Source organism: Procambarus clarkii, chromosome 6 (assembly GCF_040958095.1).
Source record: "Procambarus clarkii isolate CNS0578487 chromosome 6, FALCON_Pclarkii_2.0, whole genome shotgun sequence".
In the NCBI taxonomy this organism is placed as follows: domain Eukaryota; kingdom Metazoa; phylum Arthropoda; class Malacostraca; order Decapoda; family Cambaridae; genus Procambarus; species Procambarus clarkii.
In genome coordinates this window covers 20,773,359-20,787,842 of record NC_091155.1, presented here as the reverse complement: position 1 = coordinate 20,787,842, position 14,484 = coordinate 20,773,359, and the positions used below count along the sequence as shown (strand labels likewise).

The 14,484-nt window shown below is 40.5% G+C and overlaps 3 protein-coding genes across 17 annotated transcripts in view; 1 reads left to right on the top strand and 2 right to left on the bottom strand.

The window, feature by feature from the left end:
- The window catches only part of hppy (MAP4K3-like protein hppy), a 100,960-nt gene extending 94,966 nt beyond the window's left edge, over positions 1 to 5,994 (bottom strand). For all 7 annotated transcript variants that reach the window (XM_069306214.1, XM_045735897.2, XM_045735895.2 and 4 more), the window contains exons 1-4: positions 5,861 to 5,994; positions 4,337 to 4,394; positions 2,747 to 2,902; positions 1,033 to 1,136 (exon numbers count right to left, since the gene is read on the bottom strand). In XM_069306214.1, coding sequence (XP_069162315.1) covers positions 1,033 to 1,136; positions 2,747 to 2,902; positions 4,337 to 4,394; positions 5,861 to 5,986 — 444 coding nt within the window. In that variant the 5' untranslated portion in view covers positions 5,987 to 5,994. The remainder of the gene's footprint in view (positions 1 to 1,032; positions 1,137 to 2,746; positions 2,903 to 4,336; positions 4,395 to 5,860) is intronic.
- Positions 5,995 to 6,066: 72 nt separating this feature from the next.
- Positions 6,067 to 14,484, top strand: part of LOC123753922 (methylglutaconyl-CoA hydratase, mitochondrial) — a 28,906-nt gene continuing 20,488 nt past the window's right edge. Inside the window, exons 1-2 of one of the 5 annotated variants that reach the window (XM_045735905.1) lie at positions 6,413 to 6,569; positions 12,334 to 13,873. In XM_045735905.1, coding sequence (XP_045591861.1) covers positions 12,359 to 13,264 — 906 coding nt within the window. In that variant the 5' untranslated portion in view covers positions 6,413 to 6,569; positions 12,334 to 12,358 and the 3' untranslated portion in view covers positions 13,265 to 13,873. The other 4 variants (XM_045735906.2, XM_045735907.1, XM_045735909.2 and 1 more) reach the window with 4 other exon arrangements.
- The window catches only part of Zn72D (Zinc-finger protein 72D), a 59,746-nt gene continuing 59,125 nt past the window's right edge, over positions 13,864 to 14,484 (bottom strand). For 4 of the 5 annotated variants that reach the window (XR_011223121.1, XR_011223123.1, XM_069306284.1 and 1 more), the window contains one exon: positions 13,864 to 14,297. The gene's annotated coding sequence lies outside the window, so the exon portion shown is untranslated. The remainder of the gene's footprint in view (positions 14,298 to 14,484) is intronic. The other variant, XM_069306292.1, reaches the window with a different exon arrangement.

The following is a 14,484-nucleotide window of genomic DNA, read 5'->3' as shown; positions in this document are numbered from 1 at the left end:
CTAATATGCTCAAACTGGGCATCACATCAGGTGAAATATTAGGATACTGCATAATATTTAAAAGTTTGGCACATATATGGGGCTCACATTTGCTTGCTCAGGCCACCAGTAACCTTCCCCCCATCTTGAAAAATAATCCAGAGTCCCTCACCTTCCTTCTAGGGCCTCGGTAAAAAAATGAGGACCATGTCTGGCACATCAATACCCAGTGTCTGGATGTGCAGGGTGGCCATGCTAGGACCCATTGAACTTGTATCAACAGCAAATAAGTGATAACCATGTATATATTTACAGGCAAAATGTGTGCTATGTGCAGTTATAAGATTTAGGCTTTTAATTGTATGCATACATACATACATACATATACACAAACACACACTCAAACACACACACAGGGAGCCGGTCGGCCGAGCGGACAGCACACTGGGCTTGTGATCCTGTGGTCCCGGGTTCGATCCCAGGCGCCGGAGAGAAACAATGGGCAGAGTTTCTTTCACCTTTTTGTAAACAGAGTGGTAGACGGTTGGAACAAGTTAAGTGAGAAGGTGGTGGAGGCCAAAACCGTCAGTGGTTTCAAAGCATTATATGACAAAGAGTGCTGGGGAGACGGAACACCACGAGCGTAGCTCTCATCCTGTAACTACACTTAGGTAATTACACGTAGGTAATTACATACACACACACACACACACACGTGACCAAAGAGCCAATAGCTATACCCCTGCAAACACAACTAGGTGAGTACATACAAACATAGCTAGCTAGCAAACAAAAATTTTGCCTGTAAATATATAGATGTAATCATTCATTTTCTGTTAAATGTTCAATGGTTCCTGGTAAGCAATACACAACTCCCATATCTGATGTGAACCCTTTACATGGAGCAATCTCAGCTAGATGGCTTCAGGAAGCCAGTAGGGGCTCCCCCAGAAAATAAACGTAACAGAATCATAAGATATCCAATGGGATTTGAGATTATAAGCATTCTTACTACTGTATACCAACTTTGGTTTTGTTAACCAAATATTTTACCTTAATGTCTCGATGCATTTTTCCCATGCGATGAAGATATTCTAGACCTCTAAGCGTTTCCCGACACATGTATCCAATTTGCCGTTCTTGAAGGGGACCAATGACTGAAATTAACAACATTAATATCAATACAGTATAGAACCATTACAAAATTCTGAATGCAATTGCCCATAACATATTTATTACATTCATATACTGTACAATGACATTAAATCAAAGTTAAAACAATTTATAGCAAGAGAACCAATTACAGTTATATTAATAACTGTTGGGTCAGTTCTAAAACGTACAAGCTGTATTTACACATCATACTTCATTCTGGGAGAACCCCCTTGTGACTCCCTGAAGCTATCTCGCCGAGACATGTCACATCAGCCATGGAGTTCTTTGTGGCCAGCTCCAGAATCTAGCCCCTGTAACAGAGGCACAAAAAGGAGGTGGCATTCCGCCACCCAACCGGGAAAACATCGAGAAAGTCAACACACTAATACAGACCCGCCAGGTTCGGAGTCACTGAAGCCTCGTAACCGTCACAAAAACTACCCCAACAATGTAAAGAAATGATTGAATCTTAGGGAACAAGCATGTGCTCATTAGTACTACCCCCATCCATAACCAGGGGTAAAGGAAAAGAAACTATCAGGAGAAAGCCCCAAGTCATTACAACTATACTGGAAGGGATCAGGATAAGGATGTTGGATAGAAATGGGGAAAAGGAATGGTGCCCCATCACTTGGATGGTCAGGAACTGAACATTGACATGCATGAAGCAAGACCGTCGCTCTACCATCCAGCACAAGTGGAGCTCTTGGTCCATTCCAATCCCTTACACCAGTTCATTTGTTGATATGGACATATGTACATGTCCAGGTTGATTGACAGTTGAGAGACAGGACCAAAGAGCCACAGCTCAACCCCTGCAAGCACAATTAGGTGGGCTGAAGGGTTCCTGGTTCACTAGTAAGTCATGCAGGACCTGCTGCTTCTAAGCTAAGTGCCAGTCAACCTGGACTTTGGCCTGTGGGGTCCATTTGTACCTATCGTTTCTTGTTTTACTTGAGCTTGATGAATGTGCTTTTCAGCCAGTTTGTGTCGTGTTGGTCACTTTCTGGTTGCCTTCCCTGGTGAGGTGGTGTAAATAAATATCACCACTTCCTATGCTTGATTGAAGGGGGCCAAGTTCTAGCCCTAGTCTCTCGTAGGCCTATAGAACTCTTATGGTTGATATGGCCTAGTATATGGTACGATCTCAGTATAGATAGCTTGAGGAAGCCACAAGGGGCTCACCCTAGAAAAAGGGGTTAGACCTAGGGTAAAGTCACATATAACCAGGAACATGCTGGTAACCAGATACTGGCACCATAACAACAAAGTACCTACACCAGTTGATACAAAGAAATCACAAAAGTTGTCATGAATTCTCTGAATATACAGTACTCTAATATAATTGATATGTAAAAAGGCATCTAGCATGAAATTATTATAATACATTTTATACCTAATTACTGTCTTTCATTACTGTATACCATTCAGAAGTGTATTAATGCACGGATCAATATGTCTTTTCTTCTTTCAAATACAATACATAAGTATTGTAGGCAACAAATAGGAATAGCTGTACACCAAGAAAACATTTCCTAAAATCCATTATTTTCCACTAACTTTATCCCACCCCATCTGAACATGCAACATTGTTGTAACAGTCAACACTTACTGTGGTATATATCTTGCAATGATCCACCACCACAAAATTCCATACATATCCAAAGCTTGTCTCGACGAAGATAACTCCCAAAATATGCCACTATGTTTGGGTGTCGGCAGTCTTTCATCATCAATATCTCCTGCTGTATTATGGTAAAGTCATCCCCTGGAAGAATGAATAGGCAAAGTCAAAAACATTAACATTACATTATTCTGACATTATTAAAAGAACATGGTCGCTCTTGCCCAAGGAAGGAAGGTACTGAATGAAGAATTCAGTGAAAGTTATGTGATTAACTGTACAGTAGGCTACCTTACCTTGAGGTGCTTCCGGGGCTTAGCGTCCCAGCGGCCCGGTCGTCGACCAGGCCTCCTGGTCTAAAATCTATGTCTAAAATCTTGTACAGTTTCAAATTTATTTAATATACTGTAGGTGTTCATGTGAATGGTTTAATGATTCATCACCAAGCTTATAGACTAAATAATTTGGTAGTGACTCAATAAATTTGGCCATTAAATTACAATACATTTGATTGCTGGGTTTGATTACTGTGCTGCCTAGACATACAGTATAACTATTATTACAAAAGTTGTCATCTTGAGGCTCTCTTGAGATGATTTCGGGGCTTAGCGTCCCCGCAGCCCGGTCCTTGACCAGACCTCCTTTTTGTTACACTCCCAGGAAGCAGCCCGGAGCAGCTGTCCTGGTAACTGTAACTCCCTGGTACCTATTTACTGCTAGGTAACAGGGGCATCAGGGTGAAAGAAACATTTTGCCTATTTGTTTCCGCCTTCCCCAGGGATCAAACCCGGAACCTCAGGCCAATGAATCTGAAGCGCTGTCCACCCAGCTGCCAGGCGCCCTTAGATGCTGCAGCTTTCAGATCCTTTGGTATTTGTCAACCCTCAAAGACTGGCTATCATCATATAATGCCAATTTTGATAATTATAACCATGCTGGGATTACCCAGATCGCTGGTTCGAGTTACAGCATTGCTCTTCTTAATTTTCTCACCGATATAAATCACATTACTGTGATTTCTTTGTGTGTAGCCCAGTTTTTATATAAATGATGTAAATATGGTTATAATACATGCATATGGATGTACAGTAATAAAGCTAGCTAAGATCCATGAAAAAATTATTTTACTATTTTGTAATTACTTATTATGTGACGAGTTTATCGTTTACAGTACAGACTAATAGCCTGCAATTATCATCATATCACAATTTGGTCTTTCCTACCAGTTTGTGGTTATAATATTGCACAATGATTATACATGTCTTTTTGTACATATGGATGTACAGAAATGGAGTTAATCTAGACCCCTGAAACATTTTTCTATCGTTTAGTAATTACTGTATATTGAATAGAGTATTGATAAAACAAGATTTTTATTATCGCTTTACTTCTTCCTCCTAGGAACCATTACCTTACTATTACCAAAGATTGTCTATTCCCCCATGGACAGTGATAGAGAACAATTAGCACTAGCCAGTCTTATGAGCAGCACAACAAGGTATTTATTTGACACCAACTCAATTTACAAAGCCACTGTAAAATAATAATAACCATATAAATGAAAAACCAAATACATACCTGGCTCCAACTTGATGACTTTAATTGCAGCGAACTCATTAGTGATGAGACGTTTTGCCTGGAAAAACAAAACAATTAAAATAGGGCCTACAAATATTACAAAAACCTCATTAAATTTCTGGACAGGTTCCCTCAGTGGCTATCTGCTGTAAGCCACCTGGACAGCTACACACACGTACACCAGGCTCTTGTGAGTCAAGGCCTACCAGACACCACAGGCCAAAACCTGGTCCCAACACATAAGCCAGAATTCAGATCACAATTGTTATTTATAACTACAGAATAACAAAAGCAAATTAATCAAATTTTATAATGTTTTTTGCCTTATAAGATAATTGTTAAGAACTTTTAATTCTTAAAAAATGGCCTGTTGGTATTAAATGATATACAGGAATGAACAAATTGCCCCAACTGCATTATTAACTTTTTTATTGCTAAAGAAAATATTCTAACAAAAATTATAATTGTCAATGAAGGAATGCTTATCAAAGATATCATGAATCAACCTAATTCATATTTGGTTTTAAACTACTCAAAGCTAACCTAACTTATGCAGACCAGCATGGCAAGCTGGAGAGAAAGTCAGAAATGAAGAGCTTTGTTTAACAACTATATGTTGACAATCTTGCCTAGTTCACTTCACGTCTGCTAGATACATGTCACGTTATACACATGATTGACATATGGATATTAAAATCCTATTTAACATTTGATACTCATTAAGGATTTGTACATAATATTGTATATTGGGATTGTACAAATCAATTACAAAATACGAAATAGCTTTAGATGAAAGTTAATGAATAAAATCACCCTTATGCAACATGTGTTAAAACAATCATACTCCCAATTTTGACAGCTCAATAAGAATTAGTAGAAATGTGCATAGTTAATGTTGCCTACGTCAGATAAAATAAATATTTAATGTTATGCACATATACACGATACAAGACAAATATGACATATTTCTTTAGCGTAGTTATCCATAATTAGTGAGCCGAGGTGACATTACACTGTTATGAGAGTGGGAGCCTTACCGTCCACCAGCTGTTACCACCAGCTGTTACCACAATTAAACACCCACCACTCACCTTTTGTCTGTATGAACAACAATAATTGTGTACATTGCCATTTAATGTCCCTAGCCATTTTTCCATATATATATTTACACTGAGAAAGTGAATATTTTATACTGCATTTTCTGAGTGTCTTTATACCCCATCTACATGTGATACACATTCTCAACATGTCATGGCCTAGCAAAGGTTTTATAATGTGGATAGGAAGTGTGTGTTGTCCAAAGTGACAGTTAGCCATAAGTATGGTGAGGCACTCAAGAGTGTGGCACTCCAGCCCTGACTTGACAGTGTCACACATGACCACACCTGCCCTCCAAGACTGAATGTGCCTCACACACTAGCACACCAGTGCTGGGGTGTGTGGCCGGAGAGCCCATATGGTGATGAGGGGAGGGTAGAGGTGAGAGATGAGTGTGAGTGAGGTATGAGGTAGAAGGGTGGTCACCTTGTAAACATCGCCGTAGGTGCCACTGCCGATGCGTTGGATGAGCTCATACTCGTCCTGGGGGTTACGGCGGCTGATGTCTGAGGACAGGACAGCCGTCGCCGCCCCGCCGCCGCCCGCCATCATGCCGCACCCAGCCTGCACCCCGCCACACACACCAAACTTACGCAGAACAGTATTAAGCTGTCTGCTCTCGACCTTGCACAGTTCCCGTGTTCAATTGACTGTTCCGGCGGTCAGGAACGGACCGCCGTGGGGGGAGCGGCACGCGCGGAACGGAACCTGCGGAACGGAACGCGCCTCCAAACAATGGCCTTCAAGATATCGTTTACTTAAATAATAATATTTTTAGATGCTAACCTAAAGTGAATGATAGAATATGAATGTTTGATTATTGTAGAGGGTGGAGGAGGGCGGGGGACTGATGGTCGTCGCGCCCTCCACGCCACACGACACACTCGCCTCTATATACTCCATATAATATATCTCTATATTATCAAACACCTACTGCCAACTCTCATATATTTGTACCCTTGAGTGGTGATGTACTGGTGGTGAAGAGTGGGGAATGGTGTTAGGCAAGGTAGGGTGGCGGGAGGCGAGTGTGGGCGTGGCGGCCACATAGCCAACATGGACGGTATTAAGGTGGTGGTGTTTGGGGCGTCGGGCAAGACGGGCACCTGCTGTACCCAGGCCGCCCTCAACTTGGGTGAGTACCCACGCCTACATCTCCGTCAGTACCTACGCCTACACCTCTCCACAATTCAGTAGTTCCCGCCATCAGTTGGGGAGGGTTGGGGTAGCTCTCGACAGAGGGCAGGCTGGCCACGACACCCCCAGTCTTCCTCACACACAACACCCTCCCTATACTGCTCCTCTACCTCACTCCCATCACAACTGTAAGCTCCCGGCGGAACAGAAACGTTTGGGCATCATTCCCGTTCACCTGCACCTCATAGTGAATAGGCAACATGAGTTAACTGTTGCATCCTGTTGTCTAGGGAAAGTCAGTAGCTGACCAAAAGGGAGACCTCCATTATCCTAAGTCTTATTGTACGTGTCTGACGAACTTAGGGCCACTAATACATGTGTTTACCTCAGGGCCACTAATACATGTGTTTACCTCAGGGCCACTAATACTTGTATTTACCTGAGGGCCACTAATACTTGTATTTACCTCAGGGCCACTAATACATGTGTTTACCTCAGGGTCACTAATACATGTGTTTACCTCAGGGCCACTAATACTTGTATTTACCTCAGGGCCACTAATACTTGTATTTACCTCAGGGCCACTAATACATGTGTTTACCTCAGGGCCACTAATACATGTGTTTACCTCAGGGCCACTAATACGTGTTTACCTCAGGGCCACTAATACATGTGTTTACCTCAGGGCCACTAATACATGTGTTTACCTCAGGGCCACTAATACATGTGTTTACCTCAGGGCCACTAATACATGTGTTTACCTCAGGGCCACTAATACATGTTTACCTCAGGGCCACTAATACATGTGTTTACCTCAGGGCCACTAATACATGTGTTTACCTCAGGGCCACTAATACATGTTTACCTCAGGGCCACTAATACATGTGTTTACCTCAGGGCCACTAATACGTGTTTACCTCAGGGCCACTAATACATGTGTTTACCTCAGGGCCACTAATACATGTGTTTACCTCAGGGCCACTAATACATGTGTTTACCTCAGGGCCACTAATACATGTTTACCTCAGGGCCACTAATACATGTTTACCTCAGGGCCACTAATACATGTGTTTACCTCAGGGCCACTAATACATGTGTTTACCTCAGGGCCACTAATACATGTGTTTACCTCAGGGCCACTAATACATGTGTTTACCTCAGGGCCACTAATACATGTGTTTACCTCAGGGCCACTAATACATGTGTTTACCTCAGGGCCACTAATACATGTGTTTACCTCAGGGCCACTAATACATGTGTTTACCTCAGGGCCACTAATACATGTGTTTACCTCAGGGCCACTAATACATGTGTTTACCTCAGGGCCACTAATACATGTGTTTACCTCAGGGCCACTAATACATGTGTTTACCTCAGGGCCACTAATACATGTGTTTACCTCAGGGCCACTAATACATGTGTTTACCTCAGGGCCACTAATACATGTTTACCTCAGGGCCACTAATACATGTGTTTACCTCAGGGCCACTAATACATGTGTTTACCTCAGGGCCACTAATACATGTGTTTACCTCAGGGCCACTAATACTTGTGTTTACCTCAGGGCCACTAATACTTGTGTTTACCTGAGGGCCACTAATACATGTGTTTACCTGAGGGCCACTAATACATGTGTTTACCTGAGGGCCACTAATACATGTGTTTACCTGAGGGCCACTAATACATGTGTTTACCTGAGGGCCACTAATACATGTGTTTACCTTGAGGGCCACTAATACATGTGTTTACCTTGAGGGCCACTAATACATGTGTTTACCTGAGGGCCACTAATACTTGTGTTTACCTGAGGGCCACTAATACATGTGTTTACCTGAGGGCCACTAATACATGTGTTTACCTTGAGGGCCACTAATACATGTGTTTACCTTGAGGGCCACTAATACATGTGTTTACCTGAGGGCCACTAATACTTGTGTTTACCTGAGGGCCACTAATACTTGTGTTTACCTGAGGGCCACTAATACATGTGTTTACCTGAGGGCCACTAATACATGTGTTTACCTGAGGGCCACTAATACATGTGTTTACCTGAGGGCCACTAATACTTGTGTTTACCTGAGGGCCACTAATACTTGTGTTTACCTGAGGGCCACCAATACATGTGTTTACCTGAGGGCCACTAATACTTGTGTTTACCTGAGGGCCACTAATACTTGTGTTTACCTGAGGGCCACTAATACATGTGTTTACCTGAGGGCCACTAATACTTGTGTTTACCTGAGGGCCACTAATACTTGTGTTTACCTGAGGGCCACTAATACTTGTGTTTACCTGAGGGCCACTAATACTTGTGTTTACCTGAGGGCCACTAATACTTGTGTTTACCTGAGGGCCACTAATACTTGTGTTTACCTGAGGGCCACTAATACTTGTGTTTACCTGAGGGCCACTAATACATGTGATACACTAATGCATGTGTTTATCCTTTCATATGAAAGGGGTGACACCGAGGAAAATAAGACTCGCGTCCCTACCAAAACAAAAAAGAACACTCTTAATTATCGCAACAATCCTGCTTTTATCAGAATCCTGGTCATTTTTATCACACTCGGGGGTCTTCTGTAATACTATCATTGCTAAATAATAGCAGTTACTGTGCATGTATATTTTGTCATTTTTAGGCAATGCTGTAGTCACAAGCTGAATAGCAGTGCTTTTAGCTCATGCTACGTGCACTAGCTTTGGTTGCTCACTCAGTACTGAGGCACCCGAGGATGTTGCCCACGTTTTTGGTTTTTTTTAAATGGCGTCTGTTTACAAGAGCCCTGAGGAAGCTGATGTGAACCCCGTGTAGCCACGGAACATTTAAATCGTGCCCGGCACACTCCATCGACTATGTATGATGAGCGCATGGCGGGACATGTTACTCCCATTGCCTATGTATGTATTGCACAGCTTTAGGGTTAACAGATGAGACCAACCAAGTTGTAAATGTTGATAAAACGACAGCCAACGCTGAATGAATATTTACTTCAGTGTTCACACTATAAATATAAGACATCACAATACCCACACATATGTTTGAAGCAGGGAAAGAGAGAGAATAAGTATGCCTATAATGTGTAAACAGTAAAATAACCAGAAAGAGTATTGGCAAACTAAGACTCAAATTACCCAGGCATGGATAGAATTCAATCCAAAGTGGCAAGGCAGATTAACTATGTCTATTGCTGAAACACATTTTTAAAAGTCTGCATGAAGGGATAGTTCTACTAGTTTGGAAATATGCAAATGTCACACCCTTATTTTCAAAACCCCAAAGTTGAATGCAATGAAATACCCTTTTCTGGGTGAGCCCCATTGGTTCCCTGTAGCTATCTCAATTAAATTGTTCCAAGCAAATGGTTCGCATCCAACACTGGAGTTCTATTTGGCCTACAGGGACCAGAGCCAAAGCTGAGCCCCTCACAGATGCACAGGGAACAAGTAACAATTGATCTCATTGACTAGCCATCACCCACTAACCTGGACAGAAACTAGGCTGCAGGGATGCTGATCCTCAGCATCAACAAGTGTTCCTCAGGGCAGCATACTTGGCCCTCTCCTCTTTCTCATCTACATTAATGACCTTCCAAATGCCTCCCAACACCTCAAACCAATTCTATTTGCTGACGACACAACCTTCATTTACTCCAGTCCTGACCCTCTTGCTCTAAATGCCACAGTAATTACTGAGCTAGAGAAAGTCCATCTTTGGCTAACTGCCAACAAACTCACCCTTAACATTGACAAAACCTTCTATATTCTGTTTGGCAATAAATCCTCTAGTCTTATAAATCTCAAAATAAACAATACCCAAATTTGTAACAAATTAGATGGCAAATTCCTTGGCATTCTCATTGACCACAAGCTGAATTTCCAGGGACACATTCTAAATATATCAAAAAAAGTTTCAAAAACTGTGGGCATTCTTTCTAAGATCAGATATTATGTACCACGCCCTGCTCTGGTGACTTTCTATTACTCCCTTATCTATCCTTATCTCAACTATGGTATTTGTGCTTGGGGTTCTACTACCCAAAATCACTTACGTCCTCTAATTACCCAACACAAAGCCGCTATTAGAACAATATCCAACTCTGGCCCCAGACATCACTCGGTACCCCTACTCAAATCTCTTAATATGTTAGATATTAAGTCACTGCACATTCTCTCATGTGTATTATACATATATAAAACGCTAAACTATAATGCCAATCCTGATCTTAAAAGCTTCATAGAAGGTTGTAACAGAACCCATGAGCACCACACCAGAAATAAATACAGTTTTGATATTCCTAGAGTACGTCTTAATCAAACTAGAAATGCTCTGCAAATCAAGGGGCCCAGAATGTGGAATGACCTTCCCAACCATGTTAAAGACTGTACCTCTCTCAACCAGTTTAAGATAAAAACTAAACACTACCTAATAAATTCCCTGTAATCTACCTCACTCCTCTATTGTCAACCCATGTCTGTTATTTTCTTCTTTTTTTTTCTTTTTTTTAATCAACACTGTCAACCTATTGTATTTGTGCTGCTTTTTCAGTCATGTTCCCCCTTTTTTTTATCTTTATTTGTATTTGTTCTCAACATCTTTTATTCTTTATGCTCAATTAGTATTAAGTTCTAGATATTAATGTTTTTCTTGCCCGAAACGCATTGCGTAATAGTGGCTTTAGGCATTGTATGTACTAGCTCTATCTATATATCAATCCATTAATTTAACATCACTTGTATGTATATACCTTACCTGAATAAACATCTGAATCTGAATCTGAATCTGAAGTATACAGCAGGTATAGCATAAGATACAAATCCTATCATTAACCTTCAGCGTGTCATAAAGAGTGATTTTGCTAACTGTATTTAGTGCACATAATGGTTAATTCACCATGTTGGGGGGACAGGAATCCCAAGTGTATTGTATTCATACACGTTAGGCTTATATCGAGGTGACCCCGCCTAGGACGCAACCCCACAACAAGTTGAGTAACTTCTAGATACCTACTTGTTGCTAGGTGAATAGGAGCATTAGGTAATAGAAAATGTGCCCAACCATTTGTCCTACCTGGGATTTGAACCTGGAATTCTCGATTGTGTGTCAAGAATGAACCTGTCTGTATTACTGTGACCCCGGTAGTAATTGTAGGAATGCAAGATTCAACTTCCTTTATAAGTTGTACTTTTGATTTAACTTCGTCACATGTTTTCTCTTAGCTTTAGTGCTTATTTATGCCTTGAATTACAGATTTCTGCATTTCTTGAAGCCATAGTGATTGGAAGCAATAGCAAAGTGAATTTCCCATCATAAATATTTTTAAAAATGTTTCAACCACTATCAAGTGATAAGGGTTTCAAAGGAGCATTTGAATACTGTAATTTGCTGGAAAATTTTACATTGTAGTTTGACTATCAAACACCATCCCCCATCATCTAAATATACCTGGTTGATACCTGGTTGATGGGGTTCTGGGAGTTCTTCTACTCCCCAAGCCCGGCCCGAGGCCAGGCTCGACTTGTGAGAGTTTGGTCCACCAGGCTGTTGCTTGGAGCGGCCCGCAGGCCCACATACCCACCACAGCCCGGTTGGTCCGGCACTCCTTGGACTATAGTAGTATAGTAGAATATAGTAGACTATGTAATGCTGTAAAATTTTGTGAACATTAAATTTTCAATTAAAATTTCTTGTTTGCCATTTTTATAGCATAAATATTATATAAATATTTAAAAAAACAAATTTTTTTTTTTCCAATTTTCAGGAAAATCAAAGTGACACATTGAAGCATGATGTATTACACCAGTATTGGCATGCTACGAGGGGCAAGGTCCAGTTTTTGTGCATTGCGAGGAGCATGGTTAAAAATACCGAATTGTGGAATGTGTTCAAATAGTCCTGATATTGTGGTGGAAAAATTAACTGGCGACTGTCAAGGAGTTACGGTGTTCGGTCTTAACCGACCTGAGGCTAAAAATGCAATTAGTAAGAATCTATTGAAAGAGTTTGTCAATGCCATTGAAAGTGTTCAACATGATCGAAGTGTGAGAGTAGTGCTTTTGAGATCACTGGTTTCTGGAGTGTTTTGTGCTGGAGCAGATCTAAAAGAAAGAGCAAAGATGAGGCCAGAAGAAGTTGGTCCATTTGTTTCTAAAGCTCGAGCTTGCATTTCTCTACTTGAAAACCTTCCAATGCCAGTAATTGTAGCTCTTGATGGTGTAGCTTTAGGGGGAGGTTTAGAGATATCCCTTGCTTGTGATCTTCGTGTAGCTGCTAATTCTGCTAAAATGGGACTTGTGGAAACCAAACTAGCCATTATTCCTGGGGCAGGTGGCACACAAAGACTTCCTCGCATTATTGGAGCTGCAAAAGCCAAAGAATTGATCTTTACAGCTGCAGTCTTGAATGGAACACAGGCAGCAGAAATTGGTCTGGTTAACCATGTTGTCCCACAGAATGAAAGTGCAGATGCTGCATACCATAAAGCTTTGGAAATTGCCAAGATGATCATCCCAAATGGCCCTATTGGTGTAAAGATGGCTAAGACTGCCATCTCTCGAGGTCTGGAAGTAGACCTTGGTACCGGACTATCTATTGAAGAAGCCTGCTATGCTCAAGTAATTCCCACCAAAGATAGGATTGAGGGGTTGACAGCATTTAGAGAAAAGAGAAGACCTGATTATAAGGGAGAATGAAAGTTTACTTTTTACATTTGATTATGCCATAAAGGACAAATGAGAGCTTTACTCTGCCATTGACATCTATGACCTTATTCTGTAGGCCTTCATGCAACTGGTTCTGCTGCACAGTATATCATGCAGTGTGTGTACAAAAACATTTGACATCATTATTGGTTCAAAAATTTAACTGATAAGCAGACATGTTTGGTCAGTACTGTATTCATGTATTATGTGATATTAATGTATTGTAAAATACAGTAATAGGTATTACATTCTATTTTATGGTGTATAGTTTCCAGTCATTTTCATAAGTTCTTAGTAGTAAATCTACATGAAATGTGGTGGTATTTTATGAAGGGTTGATCATTTTCAGCTGTAGATTTTGTAATTACAGTACAGTTGGTGTACAGAGGCAGAGTAAAAGGTAATAGGTGTTTAGTATCATGATAGCTCTGCAGTAGTGGGTATATTTAATTGACTTAAATAAGCCAAATTTATACCTTTTTTATAGTTGAATGATTGCACATAGATGTGGGAGATTTGTTTTATATTTTCATTGTATATAATGCTGCCATTTTAATTTGCTGCTGAATTTTACTTGGAAGTAAACAAAATTAATTGTAATGTTGTTTTTATTTATACCTATAGTAATGTTAACAAATCGAAACAAAAATGTACAGTGCTTTACAAATTTTTGGTTCATAAGTACATGGACTATAGATACAAAACTATTAAAAGATATAGGGCATACAATATACTGTACTCAACATGTCTGGCAAAAGTAGAGCTCTTATTACATTAATATAATTTAAACAACATTGCAATATTAGCCAGGTTTAATCCTTAATAAATGAAGGATGCTTTGGCTCCAATTCATACTCAATCATCTCTGCTCACTCTTCAGTTGGTAATTAAGGACCTGGATGTAAGTAGATTAGCAGGTCATGTTACAGGAAAAGCTAATAGAGTAAGGCTTAAGATGAGCTTTATGAAGACAGTTCACTAAATCTGCAACGGTCCAAAGTCATCTGCTCCTGTCCCCATCTGACTGAAAAAAAAAAGTCCTGGTATCAAAATCAAGTTATATAAGTTATGTCACTAATTTACAAGGAAAGAACACTAATGTTGAAAAAGGTAGAATAAATTTATTGTACTGTACTGTCAATACTCATTTACATACCGTCTATGTATGTCAATACGTACATTTACATTTGCATTGCACATGCCGAGATATC